The 25575-nt window shown below is 37.6% G+C and overlaps 1 protein-coding gene across 1 annotated transcript in view; it reads left to right on the top strand.

Moving 5' to 3' along the window:
* Window positions 1-25454, top strand: part of SGMS2 (sphingomyelin synthase 2) — a 40062-nt gene extending 14608 nt beyond the window's left edge. The window contains exons 2-6 of the mRNA XM_071431787.1: window positions 7496-8130; window positions 8843-8960; window positions 10699-10852; window positions 13474-13640; window positions 14636-25454. Coding sequence (XP_071287888.1) covers window positions 7676-8130; window positions 8843-8960; window positions 10699-10852; window positions 13474-13640; window positions 14636-14839 — 1098 coding nt within the window. The 5' untranslated portion in view covers window positions 7496-7675 and the 3' untranslated portion in view covers window positions 14840-25454. The remainder of the gene's footprint in view (window positions 1-7495; window positions 8131-8842; window positions 8961-10698; window positions 10853-13473; window positions 13641-14635) is intronic.
* The last annotated feature ends 121 nt before the right edge of the window (window positions 25455-25575 follow it).

Raw genomic sequence — 25575 nt, 5'->3', positions numbered from 1 at the left:
AAGTAGGAGGGCTCTGCAGAGAGACCTGGAAGGGTTGGATGGATGGGCAGAGTCCAGTGGGATGAAGTTTAATAAATCCAAGTGCTGAGTTCTGCATTTTGGCCACAATAACCCCCTGCAACGTTACAGGCTGGGGACGGTGTGGCTGGACAGTGCTCAGGAGGAAAGGGACCTGGGGGTGCTGGTTGGCAGCCAGCTGAACATGAGCCAGCAGTGTGCCCAGGTGGCCAAGGAGGCCAATGGCATCCTGGGCTGTGTCAGGGATGGTGTGGCCAGCAGGAGCAGGGAGGTCACTCTTCCCCTGTACTGGGCACTGGTGAGGCCACACCTTGAGTGCTGTGTCCAGTTCTGGCCCCTCAGTTTGGGAAGGACACTGGGATGCTGGAGTGTGTCCAGAGGAGGCAACGAGGCTGGGGAGGGGCTTGGAGCACAAACCCTGTGAGGAATGACTGAGGGAGCTGAGGGTGTTTAGCCTGGAGAAAAGGAGACTCAGGGGTGACCTTATCACTCTCAGCACTCCCTGAGAGGTGGCTGTAGTCAGGTGGGGGTTGGTCTCTTTCTCCAGGCAGCACTGAACAAGAGGACGCATCCTTAAGCTGCATCAATGGAAATATAGGTTGGATATTAGGAAAAAGTTTTTCACACAAAGGGTGATAAAGTACTGGAATGGTCTGCCTGAGGAAGTGGTAGAGTCACCATCCCTGGATGTGTTTAACAAGAGACTGGATGTGGCCCTCAGTGCCATGGTTTAGTTGAAGTTTTAGGGCATGGGATGATCTTGAAGGTGTGATTCTGTGATTTTGGTGTTGGCACAGCTGCTTTTTGGAAGTAACATAGGGGAAAAATTTGACAGGCAATATCTTCTTAATAATTACTCAAATATTTTTAGGGTATATCACAGATCAATTTACTGTTATGTAACTTCCTCTTCTAGCTGCCTGATGCCTGATAAGCTGCCACACAGTCACTTTAAAGCACACATTAGTCACTGTGACTTCTCACTGCCCTGTACTGAAAGTGGTGACTAATCTCTGGGTCTGACTTTCCATTATGAAGTGCAACCTTTACCCTCTGTAACTAGGTGGAGGACTTCACAAAATAGTCTAAAACATTCCTGCCTCCTGTGCTGGATCCCCCTTACCTCACAAACGGTGTCTGCAACTTTTGAGTCAGCTAGGAAAGACTTGAGGCATTTGTTGTGCTGCTAGGCTCTTAACAAATCTTTAGACTTTGCTGTTTCTTTGAGGAGAATCTTGCTTTGGATAGTGGTGCTTAAGCAGTGCCTCTGAAGCTCTAGCAGAATGAAGGAAGCCAGCCTGCACATAAAAGCCCAATCCAGAGGCTTATTTTGGCACTCATTTTTGGCATTTTGTCTGATGAAACTGAGGTAGAACAGTGACTTCCATACTTTGTACAGTGTTTATAATAGGCTTTTGTAATGAATAGGAGAAGGTTATGAGCCAAACAGTTTTTTTGCAATGTTACAAAATATGCAGTGGTAGAGAACCTTTTTGCCTTTATTCAAAAGCAGCTGATTCAGAGCTAAATATCACTTCAGGTTAGCAGACCTTTCTGTGCAGATCTGAAATACTGAAGCAGTCTCATTTTAGAGAGTATGGGTTAAGCAGGAAGAAGACTTAATCTTATTTTTCTGGTATAAAAAAGTTGTGAGGGAGTCTTTAGGCTTTAACATTGGAATAACATTAATACTTTCAGCTCTGTTGAAAAGGGATTTAGCAGTGTGCATTGTCAGTGAAGGCAGACAACATTGTCCTGAGCTGTATTTAATAGGAATATAGTCATTATTTATAGGGAAATGATTATTCCTCTCTGCTCAGTACTACTTGGCTGTCTAGAATAATGTATCTGGTTTTTGGTCCTTCACCCAGGCAAAACATGAGATGGCAACAAGGCCAGCAGAGGGACCATCAGGGTGGTCAGGAGGCTGGAGCACAGGCCTGGGAGGGGAGGCTGGAGGAGCCTGGGTTGCTTCAGCCTGAAGAGGAGCAGTCTCAGAGGTACCTGACTGCAGCCCCTTCATGCCTGCAAGGATGCCATCAGGAACATGGGGACCAGGCTCTTCACAGCACTGGGGAGATACAAAGGCTGTAACTTCTAATAAGAAGTAGATACAAAACCAGTAGATTTAACAGTTAAAAAACAAGCAAAACAGCAAAAATAAGTCCAGCTTTCACTGTGAGAACAGCCATGCAGTGAAACAAGCTGCTTGGGGAGGTTGTGCTTCTTTGTAGGCATGGAAAGTACAGCTGGATTGAAACCCTGAGTCACTGCTGATCCTGGCCAGAGGCCCAGGGACCTCGTGAGGTTTCTTCTAACCTGAATGATTGTTTGTTCTGCTGGTTCTACAGATGTATGACTGACCATTCTCAAAACACTTGTTTTAGGGAAGACTGTTAACCTGCAAATAAAGCCAACTTTGTCATGTACATATGGTTTATTTCTAGAATGAGTTACGGGAGCACTAAAAGATAACAAATATTTGACAGCTATTGTGATATTGTTTCTTGAAAGATAAGGGTAATACTAATCACAAGGAAAATCTAGCTATGTCATGGTGTCACCTTTAAAGGACATGAGACTCTTAGTTACCAAATACAGTCCTTCAGAGCCTGGGGACCAAACAGTTCAAGAGTTTGAAGATCCCTTCAAGCACTTAAGGCGAACCTACTCAGCAGTGTTCAAAATGATAAAAGAGCTTAAAGATACTTTTTTTCCTTGCTTGTTTAGTTTCTGAGGACAGGTTGGATGGGGCTCTAAGGACTTGCTCTAGTGGAAGGTGGCCCTGCTCATGGCAGGAGAGTTGGAACTAGATGACCTTTAAGGTAATTTTCAACCCAAATCATTCTGTAGTGCTACAAATGGGGGTTTTTTGGGTGCTTTTTGGGACATACTGTTTCAGAAACCTGGCACTGTCTGTAGAACACACTGGGACTGGGTAATGAATTTCTAGGAAAATGAAACCTAACATACTTTTTACTATTAAGAGGTATGAAGAAACAGAATTCCACAGGACTGGTAAAACTTGGTTTCTACAAATGGAAAACCTGTAACTTTGAAGCTTTTTCTACTCTATTTAGTGTAGGGATTTAGTCCTTAAAGATGTCTTCTAGTATTAAATCTAATACTACATATTAGTAATCCTAAATGAGGGACTTACAAAATCCCCCTCTCAGGGTAGACAGAGTAACTACTCTGTCTACTGCTGAAAATAACTGTATATGATGTAAATAGCTAATTTTTTTTATAAAAAAGCTAACATTTACTCCAAGTGATAATGTGATGATAATGAACAATACTTCTGTAATCCAGCTTTGTTTTACTTGCAATTCTTTAGCATCACAGCAGTTGTCTTCTGGAGGTTTTGGGTGGTGGTGGGCTTGTTTTTAATTCTTTCCAGCAGCCTGCATGCTGTGAGATGAACATATAGCCTGGAAGAAGGGATAGTGAGATCTGGAATGCTTTCAAAAATCAAAATTAAGGAGAAACCCCTAAAAGGAAGTTTTTATTCATTGCTGTCTAGATAACAGTGGTAATCTGGCTTTTTTAGTTCTAGTTCCATAGATAGTCCTAAAAATTTAACTGATCAAAATACAAGCTAGCAAAAAATTGTCTGCCAGTAACTGTGTGATAAGTTACTTCAAATTGTAATTTGTTTGCAGACCCTTTTTCTTCAGTTACCAAATACAGCTGTATCAAATGTTTGATTGATTACCAGCCTTAGCAAAAAGCTTTAAAATAGTACTATCAGAAGTATTTTCTATTTTGTATATGAAAGTATAGCTTCTCTTTATGTCAGAATAGATCAGTCTCACTGTTTTGGATATTCTTGTTCAAGTAGTATTTAAACAGTAGGTTAAGAACTGCTTATTTGAAAACCCTGTGGAAATTGTGACTATTCAGTCCTTCATAAATTATAGAAATTAAAATATTTTGAGAGATGTGCAAGTTCCAATACTGGATGAGAAATACCGTTTGGGAGCTAACTTTATGTGAAAATGACCTTTAGATGAAAATTGGATGACTAACAAGCTAAATAAAACTCTGTTATTCTTAAGTTCTAGCATAAAGAGCCAAATGCAGACATGCTTTCTGATGCTTGTCTCAAAGCTGTGCCCTCCCATCAACTATTTTCTTTCAAATGACAGCCTAATGGGGATGAAGAAAACTAAGGGATGCTATTTGCATGGGAGCAGGTCGGAGCTCATGATAAAATATTACGGCACTTCCTCTTTTAGCATCTTGTTAATTCTAAAGATTTTCTTTGAAATGTTGTTTCTTGAGGCAGTTATTATTTTTGCTGTAAAGCTGCTGCTTAAGAAACTCTGCTTCTTGATAAGGTAACATTCATTTTTAGAAGGTATAGAAGTGGTTCCAAAAGGAAAACTTTTTCCTAAAACTTGGAGGTATCCCTTATAGGAATTTTATTTATCCTTTTGGGTTACTTGGCCAGTTTTTTGTGAGTTTGAGACTTCCCCAGTAGTTGCTCCCTATTTTAGAGCAATTTAGTATGCTTTTCAGACCTAGGTGTTGGCAGGATGGCCAGATATAAGCATTGCTGCCTGGTTGCTGAAGGCCTTCTACTAGGCAGTTTGTGGGCATCTTCTGGTTTTGATATGGGGATGTTTTGGATTTGACAAAAAAATCAAATGGATATTTTATCAAAAGGATCATAAGGACAACATGAAGCTGAAAGGAACCACTTTGGGTGGTGAATTATATTTGAATTGAGGACAGGAACTTGGCAGAAGAACCTGTGCACTTCTAGGGAGTTCCTTTTACAGCCAGTTGCAGAGGATGATTAGGCTGGTGGTCCTCTGTATCTGTCACTTCTCTGGCCAGTCAGATTGGCAAGGGACTGAGGGACTTTTGTCTTTTTCATCAATAGAGTTGCTAATTTCTTTTAGAATATAGAAGAAAGAGATTGCAAAGGTACTATAAAGGAAAGCACTTACCTTCTTACACATCACTCATCAGATGATATATAGCACCTTTAATTATCAATATAAACAAACTTTTGGCTGCAGTATGCACTCTGCTTGAAATAATCTTGATGAGCCATCAGAAGTGGTAGATCAATATGCCTTACAATCCATTTAAAAGTACCAGGAAGGAACACAACTTTCTCCTGCAAGCTGTAGCTATAATTGTTTTGCTTAATAGGTTAATATGAGAACATGAGCACCACTTGACTTTTTAGGTTCTTATGTTATTGTTCATCTGTACTTCAGATACTCTTTGATCTTTAAAGCTTGGATGACATTAAATATCTGAAAGTAAAATCTTTCACTTATGTCACTAGGCACTAGGTTAGGTATTTGTGGGGAAGAGAAGGAAATAACTAAGGTAGTTTGCTCTCAGTTAATGCATAATTCTAATAATGTTTCAACTGCACAGGATGTAAAATTTACCAGGTTTTGCTGATTGCTGCCTCAGTGGCTGCTATATGTAACAGAATGGTGAGAAGTGGGGTCTTGACTTAGTAGATGAATGTTAGGTACATGCATTCCAAAACATAAGCAATTGGGTTCAGTTTTTTTTCTCTACTGTCACTAAAGTGTTCTGTCATATGCTTAACTTTAGTAGTAGACAGAAGGAATAGAAGAGTGTGTGTATGTTAAGAAAAAGACTTGTGAAAGCTGAAATACTATTCTGGTATAGTTTTGAGTAAGGCTGTTGCTTTTGTAGATACTCTGAAAGGGTATTTTTAGTTGTAGGAAGCATCAGAGAAGTTCTGGTCTGGCTGATGGGTTAAACATGCCCTTAGAGGTGCAGAGATCCTGATATGATTGGTAGGAGGGAGAAAAAGCATCAAAAATCACCACTTGTTTTCTTGGGTGTCTATTGTTTGCATGTGTTGTGTATGGATAGTTATCATACACTTGTTGATCAGGAATTTAGAGAATGTCAACTAATGGCAGTGGATTTCAGAAACACTGCTGAGCGATAAATTTAGAGATGCTTCTCAGCTATTTCAGTTTTATTTGTATGAATCTCATATTTGGGATCTGAACTTTTACTTGTCTTTTTCAGTGGTTGGAGCAGCACCCAGAAAATCAGTGAGATTTACGTGCTGACAATGTTAAATGTCTTCTCTGGGTGGGATGAGGCTGGAAGGATCAAAACATAATCACTTTACTTTCCAGGCTCTTTAGTTTAGATTGTCCTGTAAGCAGGTGGCATGTTCTTAAGCAAGTCCTGTGGTGTATGGTTAGGGAGACTGGCAGCTCCAGCTGCCATCATGGTGAATTAATTGCACACAAAGCATGGCAAACTGGCAACCTGCAGTTGGCATCCAGAGACTTGAGGGGGTAGCAGTGTTGAACTTCTCTTGCAGGAACCACTAAAATAGGAGAGAATCACAATTTACTGGTAGATGGGGAGCAATTTGTACATGGTAATACTATTTTTGTCATAGGAGCTGAACAGAGTAAGAAAAACAGGTACATCACAGCTATGGTGAGTAAGTGGTTTCACAGAACTTTAGAGATGGGGAAATGGCCTTTATTTTTACAGCAAGATGTCTTTGCTAGAGATGAACTTCATTCTTTGCTCCTTGTAGAAAAACTTGTTATAAAACATATCACCTGGTTTTAGCTTGCAAAACTTTTATGAATTAGCAAATGCAGCCTGAAATAAATCCTGAGTAATAATGACTCTTTCTATTTGTTCCTGTTTAAAAACCATCTATATAGATTTGTTTTTAAAGTAGCTAAAGGACAAACACAAGTTCATTTGTCATCTGTTCTGTGTGTAGTGTACCATAACTAAGAATCGAATCCAGGGATATATTTCTCAATTATCTGAAATTTCAGACATTTAGTGGGTATTACAATGGCTATATAAATGCATTTTTGACTTGATGGAATATTCATTTAGATCTAATGAAATTTAATGGAGCTATCTATTGAGTAGATTTTCTAGATGAATCTAAATTAATTTATGCCCTACAAAGTTGAATTCTGTAGTACCCTAGTACCCTTCTGGTTTTTTTTCCCCATCACCTGAACTGACAGGATTTGTCTGATGGGTTGTCATTATATGACAACCCATATTAATATCTATTAATATCTGTAGCAATCCTATGGTCAAAATCAGGATGTTTTGCATAGAAATCTCTAAGCAGTAAAATTCAATGTTGCTGCAAATATGGAGCAAATTTGGATGTTGCTCCAAATATGGATTAATTCTGATAACTGATAAAGCAAGGGATGTCATGATCATTAAAGGCTGTGGATCTTGTCCTTTATAAAAACCCCAAGTCTAAGTTGGTACTAGTTCTTAAACTGATATGAGATTTATCAAGTAGGAGTTGGCTTGAATTATTTCACAATAATTTGCCTTTTGACTGTGTTTGAGTAGACTTGGATGATGGAATTGAAATACTTAAAAATGCCTGTTCTGAGAATATTTTGTTCACTGTTGCATTACTAGTTATGAAGGCCCTCAGTATCTGTTTTGGGGTTTTTTTTTGCAGATGATTCAGCTCTAGAAGAAAGATTTGTCTTCACAAATTCCTTTGAAAGCACAATGGATGCATTTTAGAGTTCTACAGAAGTCATCTAGGAACAAGAACATTTGACTTTGAGGAATAACAGAGTTCAGAGAGCCCAGAAATTGGTCACTAATAAAGCCTCCTTGGCCATACAGCTTGGAAATGAATACCATTGAGACAGCAAAGCTTGAAGAGCACATGGAGGGTCAGCCAAATGAGACTTCTAATGGCTACTCACGACCTACTCTCTCTGTCAATGAAGAGAACCAAAATGGCACTAGCAAACCAAAGGGCTTGTCTAATGGCTTGCGAAAAACAGCCAAGAAGTATCCTGATTACATCCAGATTGCTATGCCTGCTGAATCTAGGAACAAATTCCCTCTGGAATGGTGGAAAACAGGCATTGCATTTGTCTACGCTCTCTTCAACTTGATCTTAACAACTGTCATGATCACTGTGGTCCATGAGAGAGTACCTCCAAAGGAGCTAAGCCCTCCCTTGCCTGACAAATTTTTTGATTACATTGATCGTGTGAAGTGGGCTTTTTCTGTATCAGAAATAAATGGAATGATACTACTTGGATTATGGATATTCCAGTGGTTGTTTCTTAGATACAAGTAAGTTAGCAATATTTTTTTTCTCTGCTGTATGTTTACCTTGCTCATTTTGGAAAGAAGTCATACAGTAAAATACTTTACAATATTGTAAAATAGGGCTGGCAGGAAAATAACAAAGGGATGGCTTGTTTACAAAATGTTCTAGTGTCTATGCCAAATATGGAAATACAGGTTTTCTGATTACTGAATAATGTTTTTGAATTTTGAATTTCTGACACCTATGTTGTACTAGTCAAGTTAATTCTGAGATTGGGCTTTTCAAAGTGTGTTTACTGAAGTGAGGATGTTTAAACTGGGGAAATCATGTTGGTTTCAGAAAACCTCATCCAAATTTGAGGAAGAACCCACTGTCCTCTACAGCTAAATAGAAGTTTTCTCCTGTGTCTTTCTTAAACTACATATATTTAAGTCAAGAATGGGGTTATAGTATGGGACTAAAAAGGAAAGGTCACTGAGTTGAGGAAAACTGCCTGGCCACACCTGTAAGTTAGACTGAGGCCATCTTAAATTGGTGAGAGCTTCACAGTATAAGGAGCTAACAAAACTAAAAGTGGACGAGGGATATTTTAATATTTGATTCAGAGAAGTGTGTGGTGAAGAGCTGGGGTGGAGCTGCTCTTTCATTCTAAGGATTCAGCTATCAAATGTAACTGTTGAATATCCTGCATGTAAACTTTGTACTCAATCTGTTTCCCCCTTTGCTTACTTTCAGATCAATAGTGGGACGCAGGTTCTTTTTTATAATAGGAACTTTGTATCTGTACCGCTGTATCACCATGTACGTTACCACCTTACCTGTGCCTGGAATGCATTTTCAGTGTGCACCTAAGGTAAGAGTCTTTGCCTCTTGCTTCTTGCCTTAGTCCCTGCATCAGTCCTGATGGCTCCTTAGATCAAATAGAAGATAATGTTTCAGGTATTACTAAATAACACAAATTACTTTCAGTTGATGTCTCCAGAAACACAGGTAGTGATAAACCCAAAATTGTGTGATAACAGAGCCTCAAATTGTTGATGGATTTAGCTGCTCCCTTTCAGAACATCTTAGGTTGAAATACTGCTGCTACTAAACAATCAGTTTGCTTCTGAGGCTCAAGCTAATCACTCTTAATACTGTAGCAATATCTTTTTCTTATGTGGTAGGATACTCAAGGTCAATACTGTAATTCATAGCCTGATATGCAAGCTTTTGTTGCTGTATCCCTGTAAAAACCCACACTGTTACGTGCTTTGCCTAGTTTCTCACACTATTTGGTCAAGAGCTATTACAATACCTGAAGTCAGCTGCCTGTCTTGGTTTCCAACCTGCAAAATGGATAGGAATGTGACTTAAACAAGTTCAGCTGTACATGAACTTGTTACAAGTACATGAACTGATACATACAGAAACATGGATGTACTAATAGTTTTACAAAAATATTTTAAAAATTTAATTACACTGGAATTAAATGGTGACATAAAGGAGTTGTTACTCCCACTTTAGGTTACTAATAAAAAGTTGTAGACTTAAAATTCCTTGGAACAAACTCTGTTGTGTTAGCTGTACTGAAAAAAAGTATTGCCAGTTTAGTGAGGGAATAAATTTGTCACCTCTTGGATAAGATCTCTAGTCTTGAGTTACAGCATCATGGCTGTTGTCTTATACATTGAGACAACTTGGGGATATAGTGGATGAAATAATTCTCTTGCAAATCAGTGTCGTTTTGAAAATGCTTTATTTAACTGCCACTATTGTAAAGATTTAATGGTTTTGTTCTAGCAGCTTGGGGAATGACTATGTAATAGACTGTATTGAGGAGTGAGAAGAGGTAATCAAAGGAAAATGCAAATGTGTCTGCTGAAAGTGCATTTTGCTAGCATGAAACCAGGATTAATTACTTAACTTTGGAAAAACAGTTGATGGTCATTCTTCTGGATTTTTTTAATATGTGAATAGTTTTCTGATTGTGGAAAACAGTTATCTGTTTTTCTTGGATTTTTTTTCTAGAATTAATTTAAAACTGCCTAGTATCTATAAGAAATCAAAAGCTGGTCCTGATACATGCTTTAAAAATGTACATCCTCCAAATAGGAGTTAAGTCCTGAATGAGTTTGTAATTAAATCTAAAATGGAGTGAGTTTGAGGGTTTTACTCAGTAGAAATACTGGTCAGCTCTGGACAGAATAACAGAATTTGTATGCAAGGTTGTTACTGGTTTTTAATGGATTTCATTGATTATGTCAACTGCTGTGATGAGAGATCTGACCTTACAAATTTTTAATGTTTACCATTTCAGTATATTCTGCATTTCATTCTCATACAATGCATATTCTAAAATAGCCTTGGAAAGTATAGATGGAATATAGACTGAATATAGATTGAAAGTATAGAAGGAATGCTAGTGCTACCAAACTGATCTTTATCACCTGTCAACTTGGAAATGCATGCTTATTTGTTTAAGAATATGTGAAAGAAACCTGAAGAAAATTAAGATAATTTGTCCTTTTATCCCTGTCTCCCTGACTCTACATGTGTTTGGGCAAGAAGTTTATTTGAGTCACTTATGATACTTCTTTCTGGTGTTCTAGTTGAACGGAGACTCTCAGGCAAAGGTTCAGAGAATCCTGCGATTGATTTCTGGTGGTGGTCTATCCATAACTGGATCCCACATCCTGTGTGGAGACTTCCTGTTTAGTGGACACACTGTAGTATTAACGCTGGTCTATCTGTTCATCAAAGAGTGTAAGTGATTGTACTTCAATGCACTTTTTTGTTCATATTCATTGTACCAGGAAAATGAATGACAAAAGTATGTGTAAAACTACTGCCCTGCAAAAGTTATGTGTGAGTTATACACAGACTGTATTTATATGGGTTTGAGACACAAATTGAGTGGAAATGGAACTGTGGCTCTGTAATAAAATCATAAAATGGTTAAGGTTGGAACAGACCGCTGTAGGTTATCTAGCCCAAACTTTCTGCTCAAGCAGATTTCCATCAAGCACATTGCACAGGATTGTGTCCAGACAGTTCTTGACTATTTCTGGTGAGGGAGACTTCACATTGATGAAGTTTCCTCTCACACTTCTCCAGTCTAAGCAGGCCTATTGTCCTCTGTTGTTACTCATAAGAGAGATGCTCCACTTTCCTAATCATCCTCATAGCTCTCCACTGGACTTGCTCCACATCTGTCTTGTACTAGGGAGCCTGGAACTCCAGATGTGCCTCACCGGGCTGAGTAGAGGGTGAGGACTACCCCCATCAACCTGCTGGCAGTGATCTTACTAATACAGCCCAGACTACTCTGCCCTTTTTAGCCATGAGGGTGTGGCTCATGGGCAGCTTGGCCACCAGGACCCCCAGGTACTTCTTAGCAGAGCTACTTTCCAGCACGTTGGCCCCACCCTGTAGTGGTGCACTTCTGTCCCAAGTGCAGGACCCTGAACCTGCCCTTGCTGAGTTTCAAAAGGTTCTGCCCATGCCCATCCCTCCAGTGTGTGAGATCTTCTGAAGGGTAGCACAGCACCACTCAACTGAGCTTTGTATTCTCAGCCAACTTGCTGAGGATGAACTCTATCCCTTCATCTAAGTTGCTGATGAGTAAGTTAAACAATACTGGGCCCAGTATGAAGCTTTGGGTTGAGGTAGACTGTGCCACTGATTAAAAACCCTCCAAGCCCTGCCATTCAGCCAGTTCAGTCCACCCTCACTAATTGTTCAGCCTTGAATGTGATAGACTCCAAATCACAGATTTGAGATATTCTTCTTTGAATAGTGATTTAAGATGCTGATTATAGTCTGATGATTCTTAGACTTAGGTCTAAGAATCATCGTTGTTGGCCTTGTTTTGTCTGCTACGTTGTATTTTAATCCTACTTACATACTCAGTTGTACCAGGAAAGATGAAGACAACCCAATATTTTCTGGGCTATTTTCTCCTGTACTTTATAATATAAAGGGGTTGGTGCAATTTTATCATACAAATTTTTGTAATAAGCTCTTTGACTGCTGCCTAATTGTTAGGCATATATTTCACTGAAATTGTGCTCTATAAGTGAGAAATGCATAGCTTTCCTTTTTTTACCTCCCATATAACAATCAAAATGTTATCTGAACCAGGGCATAAGCCCTATAATTGCTGTGAATTAGAGGCTGCTTGGGGTGGTCTTTTTTGCCCTTTCAGTAACATGTCTTTGGTATAAGATGCATTCTGAGGATTTTATGTCTGGCTTAGCGGCGTTTTTGCTCTGCTCATCTCTTCCTTCCATACTCTCCCATTTTTTCACTTATTCTCTGCACACCACATTTTTTCACCAGAATAGTTATTCATATTTTTAGCCTTGGTATGTCTGACTTTCTCAATGCTGTTTTCATCAACTTCTTGAGATTACTTGGCTTCTTATCTTAAAAAAAAAAAAAAAATCAGTAAGTGGAGATCTGTCTGCAGGGTTTTGGGGAGAGTTAAGAGAATATTTTTGACACTTGCACCAAAAAGTGGCACTACAGTTATTGTTTTACACAGGCCTCTGAGAGCCTACTGGGTAGGCTTGTTGAGATCAGTAACTTTTCTGCTGGTATTGTTTGAAAGTAAAGGCTGACCATTGCCCCACAAGGCAAGAGGTGCCAAAACCTCCCACTGTGAGTGAAATGAAGCCAGTTAGCCTGTCAGAAGTTATGAATGATCACTCAGGGCATTTTTCAATAGGGAAAGAAGTACAGGAGAACTTTTCCACTGAGGTGGCTGAAATGCATTTTGAATAGCTTCGCTTCCATTTGTTAAATCTTTCATTAAAAGGTGTAAGTTCACATACTGCCCTTTTCTGCACAGTGCATTTTGTTTCATAGAAGTGAGGCCTCATGCAAATTAATTAAAACCTAAGAATTAAAATGAATGTCTTTCTATTTAATTTGTGATCTCTGCTCAGGTTATATCAATTCTAGAGACTTGAGTTTACTCTAAAACAGATTGTGAAAAGAAAAGATTAAATACAACCAAGTTAAATAACCAAAGTGTATGTTTTACCTCAATTTTGTCTCTTCCTCTGCACCCTAAATTCTAGAAATTATTTAACTGGAAAACTAAATTTGACTAGAAAATAGGTGGCAGTATTGTCTAGTGCTCTTTAAAATGAGCATCTTGTGCTCACTTTAAAAAGTAAGAACACCGCAGTAAGTTTGTGTAATTCATTATGTAGATTCATACAAATCAAAACAGGGGATCTGTACCAGTGTGATATGAGTTATGTTTTCAAAGTTAGCAGTCTTAAATGAATTTTCCTATCTTTTCCCCTTGCTTTTGTGGATTGCTAGAATAACAGTTGACTTTTTGCTGTGTTTTTCCCCGTCACCTCCCTGTCTCACAGACTCACCACGTCATTTCTGGTGGTATCACTTAATCTGCTGGCTGATGAGTGCTGCTGGCATCATTTGTATCCTGGTTGCTCATGAGCACTATACTGTAGATGTCATCATTGCCTACTATATCACCACGCGGCTCTTCTGGTGGTACCACTCCATGGCTAATGAAAAGGTGAGTGGCCTTCACAATCCATGTGTAGCCTGCATTTGGTAAAATTGCCTGAAGGTTAAAGTAAGTTCTTCATCTCAGAATAAAAAGATGTTCCATATTGAAGTTTAATCAGAATTGGCAACGAATTTTGCTTCATTATTATTTAAGTAAATAATATTAATTTGTCTTTAAAATATTTTTGAGTTTTTGAGGTTTTAATGCTAATCTTTTTTGAGCTAATGAGGTTTTAATGTAGTTGATGTATAGAATACCCCTTCTTTGTCTCAGCTTATGAATAAACAGTAGTTGAGTAATAAAATTTCTGGATAACTGAAATTACCTAGACAGTCTCAAGCTGCATCAAGGGAAATATAGGTTGGATATTAGGAAAAAGTTTTTCACACAAAAGGTGATAAAGTACTGGAATGGTCTGCCTGGGTAGGTGGTGGAGTCACCATCCCTGATGTGTTTAAAAAAAGACTGGATGTGGCACCCAGTGCCATGGTTTAGTTGAGGTGCCAGGGAACAGGTTGGACCCGATCTTGAAGGTCTCTTCGAGCCTTGTGATTATGTGATTGCTACAATTCTAATGACAATTCTTGTGTAAATGTCGTTAAAGGTACACAGTTCAGAAGGTTGCTGCTGCTGTTGTTTCAACAACACTTTCAAGTAGAAGCATACCTCTTTAGCCCATTTAGTCTAATTCTCAACTATTACTTATCAGTGGAAAGATGACATGCCTGAAAGCACTCATACTGAAAAGTCCTGAGTGCTTTGTTGCCCCAAATTTTCCACTGCAACAAAGCATCTCTTTGTGGTAAAGATGCTCAGTTTGTAGTGTGTATTTGGACTCTAATGTCTGTCTCAATTCTGTGTTTTTAGGCTAAATACTCAGTCTTTGCAGAAATGCATGCACATGCATTGCATTTTTGCTGTTGTCTTGACTCAGTGTAATTGATTATAAGCCTTTAAACTGACAGTTGCCTTTTCCTCTTTGCATGCTTGTGCCAATACAGACTTTAAAGGTGTCTTCGCAGACGAATTTTCTCTCTCGAGCATGGTGGTATCCAATATTTTATTTCTTCGAGAAGAATGTGCAAGGCTCTGTTCCTTGCAGCTTTTCCTGGCCAATATCTTGGCCTCCCCGCTGCTTCAAATCTTCATGCAAAAAGTATTCAAGGGTTCAGAAGACAGGAGAGGACAATGAAAAATCTACCTGAAGAAAAGAAGGAAAGCATCTGCTCTGGTTTTTTTCATTTTTGATTTTTTTTTTACCAAAACATTAATGCTGTAACCAAAGTTCTTAAGAAGACTGTAACTGAAGAAGTGGACCAAGCTTCTGTGCAATTGATGGAAAGACAATTGTAGACACATTTATTGCATTTCAGATGTTTTCTTCTCATCCAGCTGTACAGACCTATTCTACTCTTCAGTGCTAATGAAATGCACCACTGATGGGATTTTTTTATTAAAGAAAAAAATGGAGCAGGATTGTGCTTTATTAATGAGGTAGAGGTGCCAAAGACCACAGTTAACACTTCCATTACTATCACTCATCCACAGAAGCACCCAAAAGTCTCCTCTTCAGAGCTCTGGAGTGCGTAAGGGCAAAAACATGCTAATATGTAAAGGCATGACATTGGCATACTGAGGTGTATAAAAAAATAACACAATTGTGGGAAGTGGTTTGTTGCATTATTCTTGCTAATGAAGGTAAGGCCTTTGTGTGACTGGTACAGCTGGAAGCAAGTCTGGCTTTTTTACACACTCTGGGTATGAATATCTTAGGACCCTAAAATACTACTTACCACCGTTAACTCCCATGTATTCTACTATATACCGATTTTTACATTTTTATTAGTAATTTTATATTTAAATAGTTGTTACCTGATGAATTTGAAAATTAGAAACAGCTGCTAGCATCTGAGCTCAAGGAGCCTAAAATTTTATTTTTAGTAAGAGACACAGTTTCAACATCTGAATCTTGAATTACAGCTGGCCTTGTGTATATAGCTCTACAGTGCCTGTCAGTGTATATAGATGCAGATATACACAAAAGCACATACCTTAAACAAAATTACTTACTGGGAAGAGTAATCCTAGAGTTCTTGATGCAGGCGGAAGTTGTACAGCTCTCACCTGCTTGAGGAATGCAAGGCCAGGTCCAAAATGGGGCTACATTTAAAATAAACATTTTAATTTTAGTAGCAATCTCTTGCTGAAGCTATGTAGCAGGTTTGCTTGGGAGCCATAGTTCTCCATTGAATTTCTTTGTCTTTTACCTCTTGACACGTTTCTGTGACTTACTTTAAAAAAGCAACCAAACAAAAAAGTGCTAAGATCAAATATCTACAACAGCAGCATTTCTTCAATTATAACATAAAATAATTTCATATTAAATGACACTGTGATAGACCTCAAAAATAGATTACCTTTTTTCCTAGGGCTGCAGTCCAGCTAAAATGGCTATCTAAACAAGTTGGCTGAGAATGGGGAAAACTACCATGGGGTGAACGTGTAACAAAACCACAGATTAACAGCTGCCTGTTTCTTGTTGGTTTATGTTATGTATTGTTGTGAAAGCAAAGTAGAAAATTAACACACCATGTTTGGCCATTTATATTCTGTATTAATTTCTGCAGTTAACTCAATATTATTTTCAGATACTCACTAAAACCTAATGAAAAGATAAAACTGCATTGTTTTGAGGTGATACTAATATAAACTAAATGCTGCATATTTTAAGAATGTCTTGAACTGTGACAAGTGTGAACACCATTTAAATAATGACAACTTGTTTTTAAAAAGTCCAGAGTTAAAGTTATAAAATGAAATAGAGTATTCAAATATAATAATTTTCAGTTAAGGGGATCTTTTCTCTGAGTTGTACATGAGAATATTTTTGTGCATTATCAAAATAATACAATAAAAAGTGTTCCTTTCAATACATTTTTGGAAAAACTTAGTTAAGAAAGAAATTCTGCTGCGGTTTGGTTGTATTATTTAAAAAGAGTTTAGCAGACTCTGATAATGTGGCCCTGAAGTTCTGTGTATGTGGGCATATCTGTGCTTTCATTTGCTTGCTTCTAGCAGACCTTGAACAGCTACAAAGCCAGTATCAAAAAACTTTTGAAAATCCTTTTTCTCTGTGATATAAATGAATCTGTTCAACACCAGTCAGTAGATCTCCGGAGATACTTGTTATATCAGTACTACTTCATAGATCATCATTTTTAAAGCTAAAATCTAAGCTTTGTGATATGTTAAATATGGTCATGTTAATCCACTTGTAGTAATACTATCTTTTAGGAGTTATGAATGGATTTCATTAGTAGTCACTGTGCCTTGAAAGTAGCATGATGAAAAGCATTATCTAAGGAACTTAAGCAGTGGTTTTCATCTGGTGGCTGAAAAATAAACACTTTGACAGTGGGATTTCTGTAATAGATCTGCAAAGCAGGCTTTCTTCATGCAGGATGAGGTGTTTGGGGTTTTCTACACTAATTCCTATTTCTGAAGGAAAAAAAATGTGAAAGTGATGAAATAGAGCCAAGTAAAGACTCTGCTTTCATTGGGCTGCTGAATTTGATAGAGACTTCTATTGTAATACAACAGGAAGGTTTAAGTAGCAGCTCTAGCTCAAAATACTTGATTCCTATTCTGGCTCAGTCCTCCCTTAAGTACTTAATATTTACCCATTGCAAGAAAGCTCTCAAAGGGGTATGTGTGTGTTTAATTAACAGAAAGCCCCAGTTTTCTATCCTCTCAATAGCTTTTAAGTGCTTTTACCAACTTGGATGGTATAGCTGTATTTAATGACTCTTTAGACCTATATGTAAGGTGATAAAATGGGGTAAGTAATGATATATTCTAGTTCTCACTGTTATAGTAATTTATCCAATATAAACCACAACTGCTATGTAAAAATTAATAACTGTAACATCTTGGTGATCATTGTATACAAATACCATGAAGCTTAAAGTATAGTTTCATCATAAGAAGCAAGAGATTGCAGTAAGGTAAAAAGGAGAAACTTGGACTTCCTTAGGCCTACCATCCAGTGGTCAGTATATCTGGTCTGTATATGCCCAATACTTTGCAGTGTGTCACTAATTATTTTTTCCTAGTTACAGTAATATTTCTCAGATGTCACATGAGCTGCCTCTTTCCTTTGACTATAACATGCTCCTCTCAACTGGAGAGCATTTACACGTTGAAGAACATGTACAGACACTTAATAAAAAAACCCCACTACATTTGTGCACCACCTATCAGTATGACTTAAATGCTGATGGGCTTTCTTAAAATGCCTAACATAAATTTAAATCTGGATTTTAAGTGTTAATTTGAGCATTTAAAGAAATGTGCTGCGAAGTGGTCATGCTACAGATGCTTACTCCTAATGCCAGAAATTGTTAACATCTACTTGAAAGCACTGTAAATGGAACCTTTTTCGGAACGTGCTTAGCACTCCCGTGTGGACATAAATGGTACTAACTGTTAGTTATCATTCACTGTTTTCTTGGAAAGATCACCACAGGTGGCGCAGTAGCAAAAATAGCTGTGCTAAACATTGCTATGAACCCTAGTACGGGATTTGCTGCCCTCCTTAAAAAAAGCTAGTTGGGAGAGAAGGAAACGAAAGAAAGTGTTTGTTAAAATGCACTACCTTCGTGTAATAGAGAAATAAAGCTCAGCAACAGAGACAGAACTGGGAAGTCTTAAAAGAGATGAGAGACCATTCTCTTAATTGGATTATTGCAAATCTGCTCACTAGGGTCTTAAATCAGAATCTGTTCAATCTCTGGCTTTCTCTTATCAGTAGTATCTGGCTAGACAGTTTATCCTAAATTTTTTGGTACTAACCCAAATTCTTTTTCTCATTTCATTAGATGGGATGTTCTAGACACATATCCACTAGCTTCAGTGCAAGGTGAAGTCTTTCTCATTAACTTTAAATGAACTTTCCCGTGGCTCTATGTTACTTTTTATGTTTGCTTGCAGGATTTTTTTTCTTTGTTAGTGGGGTTTTGGTTTTTTGTGGTTTTGGTTTTGTTGGGTTTTTGGGTTTTTTTTGGTTTTTTTTTTTTTTAATGCATAAACCTTGAATCTTAAAGATTCATGGGCTTGTTTTGAAAATGGGTCCAAGCTGCCATATGGACTGGAACCATTTTGCCTTACTGGCAGATGTAATAGTTGTAAAACTCCATTGTCATCTTGATATTTTCACAATATATATGTTTTGGACTTAGCTAGAACTCTTTACATAGGCACACAACATTAGAGTGATGCTATGAGATTGATTTTACAATGCCTGGAATAGAACACTTCAATACAGAAGTGTTCAATGTCTTAAATTCAGTTACTGAGAATAGGGGGTCTTAAAAGTAAATACTCCTATTAGGCATCATTCAAATGGGTATTGCTGCTTAAGTACACATGAGAAAAATATCCTAACATGCCATTCAAGTAACTCTGCTCACAAGTAAGCCTTCATGTGCCACTCTATGATGCTTCTTAGAATCCAGAGAGAAGTGCTGTGAAACAAAGGCATTTGTTGTAGTATTTATAAGGAAAAACAAAGAAGATGAAAACACTGAAGTAGATGGTGATCAGATATTGCTTTTTGTATGAAATTGAGCTTAAACTACACCTAACTTGTAAGAAGTGTAGATTTAAATTGTGTAATAGTTCTGGGAAAAAACCCTATAAGGAAGCAGCAATATTAAGCACATTATTCTGTGGTACAACTGTGTGTCTCTGCTGGCTCTCATCCGTAACTTATAACATAAAAACAAAACCCAACCCAGTGATAAATGCTTAAATATTATTAGCAGTCTTTTATAAGTTGTTCCTGCAAGCTGTCACTAATAGTTTCTAAAACAAGAACAAAGTGCTGCAATGCTTAAAACATACTGAAGCTTTTTTCTAGTTGGCTTCAGTTTCCATGGATTTAACCATAAGATTAAATCTTATTAATCTAGAAAGCAGCACATGAGGATGCCAGGCTAGATACAGGTAGTTAATGTATTTCAAGGAAACTTTCCAGTTTTGAACTCATCTTTCCTAACTAAACACTCAATGCCTGAATGATTTTTAAAGATGAAGTAACAATACTGTGCAGTCTCTAATGTGTATATGAAATACTGGTGTTGAGGATTCCTTCTTTCTACTGTAAGTCAGTGATTAAAAACCCACAAAGGTTTGAGTTGTTTTCAGTGAAAATTTTTTAATTGCAAAGGACTTGGAATTGAGCAAATAGCTAGCTGTTTTTTTTCTGCGGCGCTTGGCTGTGTACTAACCTTTAAGATGCAAACTAGGAAGGAGGAGAGGGCAGACCGCTTCTTATTGGGAGGAGCAGTGTGTTACTTTTTGAATTAAAATTATATTGGCTGCATGTTACATGCAGTCTTATCTGTACTACAGTTGAAAAAGATGCTGAATTATACTATTATAGTTAGTGTTTGCACTTTTTAAAATGATTCTGTAGTGATTGACCCAGTCCTTTTGCTGGATGAGGAATGAGTGTTTTTGTCTTTTACTTGCTGTCTGTATGGTGAAATGTAACTGGTTTTAGTTCTGGTAAATGTCAATGAAAAAATTGCAGATCCCTTGGATACAGTACCTAAGGTGTTTTAGGGTGTCTGTGCATGGATTTCTTCTAGGAGAAATATTCTTCTTTCAAGCTGTGCCTAAAAAATAATAATGTTAGCTCTTGCCTTTTCTCTCAGCATAATATGATCTTTAGGAGGTTAGCATTTGTGACACTGCAAAGAATTACTACAGAAGAATCTCCTTTGTGCCAAACGAGTTCAATTTTCACAAAGTATCTCTGAACTATGTTTGAAGATGACTTTTGGGTTGTTTGTTTTTTGGTTTTGTTTTTTTTTAATTAAGAGAAAAAGTGGTCAGAAATGAGTCTGAAATAAAAGCATCTCAAGCAGTTGGGGTCAGGCACCATGCAGGCACATGGGTGTGGAAGGGGTTTCTCTGGCATAAGCAATATTGGATTCAATACAGCAGCTTCCTAGGAAGGCAAACCAGGCTGTACTTGTACAGTACAGATGGCTGGGAGCCATCTCCACCTGTCCTTTTGAGCTTCTCTTGGACTGACAGTGCAGTACTAAAGGTGGCAATAGTTAAAAAGTGCTGTCACTTACAAATCAAAACTATAAATGAGGCAAAACCACTTATCAGGGAGCTGCATTCCAATTCAATGGAGCATACAACTGGGTGTTACTTCAGGTGTGTGAGTTGCATTTAAGATGAGTGGGACTGTTTGCTTTCTACTTTTTTTTTTTTTATTAAAGGTGGCAGGTGTGCTGAGAATGCCAAGAGGAAATTTATCTCCCTGCTTACTTTTACCTCTGTCATTGAAGTGTTTGTGCATGAACCTTAAACAATATTACTGAACTCCAATCGCTCTTTACATTTGGAGTAACTTAGCAGTGCTTAGTTACTTCTGTAAAAACTGGGTTTGCATTCCACTTGTTTCAGTTTGTTGCCACTCAAAATGCTGCTTATGCTGAAGCCTGTGCTGCTTTAGACTCCTAACTACATCTGCTTCTACTAATTGTATTTTCTAAATGGCTCAATACAGAAGAGTAGAATTTACATTTGAGAAGGCTTCATAATTAATCTTAAAGCCAAAGGCATTCTTGTCAGACACATCTTTGCGCAATTTATACTTGATAATAATTTCAAGCTTTGAAACCTAACATGCTAGGACATACTTCTTTTCCCTCAGGAATCAATTCTTCTTAAATGTTTAGCACATTTGTTTGCGTTTATTTTCATGATTCAGGAGAGCATATGTGAGATGTGAAAAAGGTTCTGCTAGTTTTTGAGGTCAGGGTTGTACTGAGGAACCTGAAAGTAAAAGCAGAAATAATGGTTTGATGGTTGTGGTTCTCATGCTTTGTGACTTTGAAAACTCTCAAGACTTCCCTAAAAACAGCACAGGACATCACTTTGGCTGCAACATGGTTTCATCCTTGTCAGCTGACAGCTTTTCTTGCACAACTTCTCCTAGGTTAGATCCTAGGTATCCATAGCTCTTTATGTCAATTGGAGCTGTATATCCAACCTTGGAAAAACTAGGCAAGAAAAGCCATTGGCTGCTGAGGAGCCCTCCAAGGTAGTATGAGAATGCTGTAATGCGTGCATGATAAGAAGCTGATAAGGTGGCATTGTTCTGTAGCCTCAGGGTCCAGTTCTGCAAACACCACGCAGCAGACTACTGCAATAACAAACTGAGAAACCTTTGGTGCTCTAGTTTCTACTGATCTTTGCAAATTGGGTGTCATTTTCATGGAAATTCTTCACAATTAGCAAGAGTTGGCTTTTATGTTGTAAAACTTTCAGGATGACACTTTATAACTGATACTTTGTCAGGTAACTGAGTGTTATGGTTTTCTGTATACGTGCAAGAGGTACTAGAACTAGAGTTGTGATTTGTGCTGCAATCAGTTCACTGTGTTAAAACAACCCAAACCAAAACCAACTATTGCACTAGCTGTACTTTAAAAAAAAGCAATAATGGGAGCATCTTGTAGGTTTCCCTCCAGAGGTGCTGTCTGTCATGGTCACTTCACTGTCTGTCACTTTACCAACTGTGAATTTGGTAAAACATGTTGAAGAAATTGTCCTATGTGTTTTACTTATTTACTTGGCACATACAAGTTGAAATTTTTTATTGTCAGCCTGTGTACTAATGAGTACAGGTGGACTCTCTACATAACCACCCACATATTTAAACATCAAAAACCTTATATCTATTTATGGTGCTAATAATCTCAAATATTATAAAGAGCTGTTATTCTCTTATTAAACATGAACACTAAGGAAAGCTGGTGTGACACCTTTCAATAAAATAAAATTTCTCTACATTTTAAGCCTGTTCCAAATGCTTTTTATATAAATACAACACTTTTCTATTTCTGTTTTATATAAAAATGGCAAAAATAGTATTTTAATGCAGGAAAATATTAGGAGTGTATATTGTTCTAAATTACATGTCAAATTCTAAGTTTTCATACATTTAGGATAGCTAATCTTCTGAAACTGTGTAAAATATAAGAATTTCACTAGGTAGGATTAAGGGACAGGCTGGTAGTTTAAATAAAATAATTCTCTGGCTTCATCATCTCTGTTGAAGCCTTGGGGACAGAGGGAGAGGACGTGAAATGGACAAAGCTTTCTTAGGAGGTCCCTGATTATATAGTGTAGATGTGTATTTTGCTAAAACTTTAAAAAACCCCAAACAACTAGTGATGGATATGACCATGTAGCTGTCTAAAGAACAGAAGTGAAACAACATAATTGCCAAGGCAGTTCACAGTAGGACATTATAAAAACATGTGAAAGAACCTTAAACTAGATTGTTTAGGTAGTGAAGCAACAGAGTAATTTTCTAGCTTTGTTTGAAAGCTTCACAAGCAACTTTTTCTTAAGATGAAAAACTATCTCGTGCCTTCTGTTGCAGAAGTTATTGTTGCCTTGCCCCCCGCCTTTAGTTGTGATTTTATTGTATATAATGGACAGTACACTTCCAGATCTTTCCAAGAGGCATTTTTGGGCAGCAGTACCTACACTTTCTATCCACAGAGAATACAGAGCCTTTAGTTCTTGTTCAAGGCCCTTACTTGTGAGCTTAGCAGTTGTGAAGTATCTGCCTGTGACAGGTGTGGCAGTCCTGCTGGAGTCAGCTCCTAGATGAGCATGATGCCCTTAATTCTTCTGGACACATGAACGTGCAGAGCAGGTGCTGTGCCCAGGTGCACTGGTGGCACTGCAGCACACCCCTCTGCTCTGAAAGGGCTGTACCCCACCCTGCTGTGCTTCATATACTAGAATAAATTCTCTTTTATCACTTCCATCTAGTACTTCCAGAAGTAAATGGGCTTCTCTAAGATCTATTTGATAGAACTTCTATATTAGTGCAAAGAATAGTCCATGTTTAGAGTAACTTAATTTAAAGCAGAAGCAAGCCCACCATGTAGGATAAAACCAGGGCTGGGTGGGGTTTTTGTTGTGTGAAGGTGGGTAGTCTGGTAACAATAGTCTGGATTGTCTTCCTACTTGTCTCCGTGCCTGCTTTTATAGTAGGACCCTTGGAAAAGCCAAAGATTGAACAAAGTCATCCATAATAGTCCTAAGCCACATTGAAATATCATTTTCCTGTCTTAATTACAAGATGCTTCAGAGAAAATGGATTGTATTTTTTTAATTTACAAAAAAAGTGCAATACTTAGAGAATATTAAGAGGCAAATGGCTGCATATTTCAATGCCCTGCAAAAACAAAACCTTTATGAGCATGTGACATGCACTTCACCAAAAGTGGGGTTTTTTTAGCATTAGCTGCTGTTTTACAGAAACATGTTTCAGTGCACTAGTGTAACTCAGAACTTTCAAATACTTTCAATGTGCTTCTGACAAGGAGAGTGTTTTTTATGAATAAAGTGCCTGTGGAAGTAAAAATCCAAAAGTTGCATGCAAGCTCAAATAAAGCATATAAAACCACAGCCCATACTTGAAGAGAATGGGTGCTAAATCAGCAGCTGCAGAGAACAGCTGGTCAACAGTCCTAAGCGTTGATAGGATTCAAAGTTTAAGTTTGAGCAAAGATTATGTTGCTTTTGAGAGTTTACTGTGTTAATTAAACTTCCAATGCTTCTGCTTGGGCCTTAACTCTGTAACTTGGTTATCTTTAAGGAAAAATTAGTTCCTTTAAACTATTCTATTTTTAATGCTTTTTTCATTATAGTCTTTACTCTGGTGGGGATGTTTGTTTGCTTGTTATATGGAGCTATTTTTTGACCTGTTAAAAGTGGAGTCACCAAATGCTTTGATTACTCAGTTAGGGGTAAAAGAGTTTGAAGAATGGTGTTTCCTTAAGTGCAGAATTAAAGGGGGTGTGTTTTTTATTACACTGATGCTAGGACTGAACAGGAAGGATTTCCATGGAAAGTACTGTAGTTTGTATATGTAGTTATTGGAGTATGCAGAATATTATTGAAGTACTTGGATATGTTTTGCTGTTAATTTCATGCTTTAAAAAGAGGCTATTTGGTTCTAATTTAAATTGCAGAAACTGATTTTAATGTTGCAACAGCTATTATTTTAACTTGATAAAGATTAACTTGATTAAAATATCCACTTATCTACTGGTATGTTAGAGGAAAAGTTATATTTTATCACTTAACATTTTTAAATTAATCACATTTTCTATCAAAATGAATGTGCAATTTAATCTTTGGACATCCTAGAATTGGCTATATGCCATTGAAACCAAACTTTCAGCTGCATACATAGGGAAGGAAGGCATTTTTAAAATCTAGTTCAGCTTCTTGACTAGACTGAGAAGGAAGTGGGGCTAGATTATTCTTGTACAAAGAAAACAGACAAAACCAGTAATATGTTTCAGCTGTGCTGAATACCTTAGCTTCTTATTTTCACACTACAGAATTTAAACTTTTCTGGAGACTCAGATATAAAATATCTTTAGTTCAGCTAAATTTTCATCTGTTTTTATATATTTTTTCTAATAGATGCATTTTATTTGTATACGTTGTAATTAGCTGCTGAATTTCTGCCAAATATGGACAAAATAAAAGCTGAATTCTATTCTGCCAGTCTAAATCTGTTCTTAGTTTTTATCTTTTGTTCAATCCATGGCTGGTAAAATGTCCACTTGCTGTTTAGATTAAAGAGACAGTTGCCTTAATTGCTCAGAGGAAAACTGACCTTGACTATTTAAAGCTTTATGTATTTCTGAAATTGCTGTAACTTCTGTATAATTGCAATAAAACCTTTTTAATGCAGTTCAGCCACTATTTTATGAGCAACTTGTCACTATCTTTACTGAATGTTCAACTGTTTAAAAAAATAGTTTGTTTAGCAATACCCTTTTTATTGGGAAAGCTCCCTTTATTCTGTCTATTGTTTTGTTTTTTG

Source organism: Agelaius tricolor, unplaced genomic scaffold (genome assembly GCF_023055355.1).
Source record: "Agelaius tricolor isolate 1412-34295 unplaced genomic scaffold, bAgeTri1.0.p SCAF_8, whole genome shotgun sequence".
NCBI lineage: Eukaryota > Metazoa > Chordata > Aves > Passeriformes > Icteridae > Agelaius > Agelaius tricolor.
Note: the sequence above shows the minus strand (reverse complement) of the source record. Positions and strands in the feature narration are given on the sequence as shown.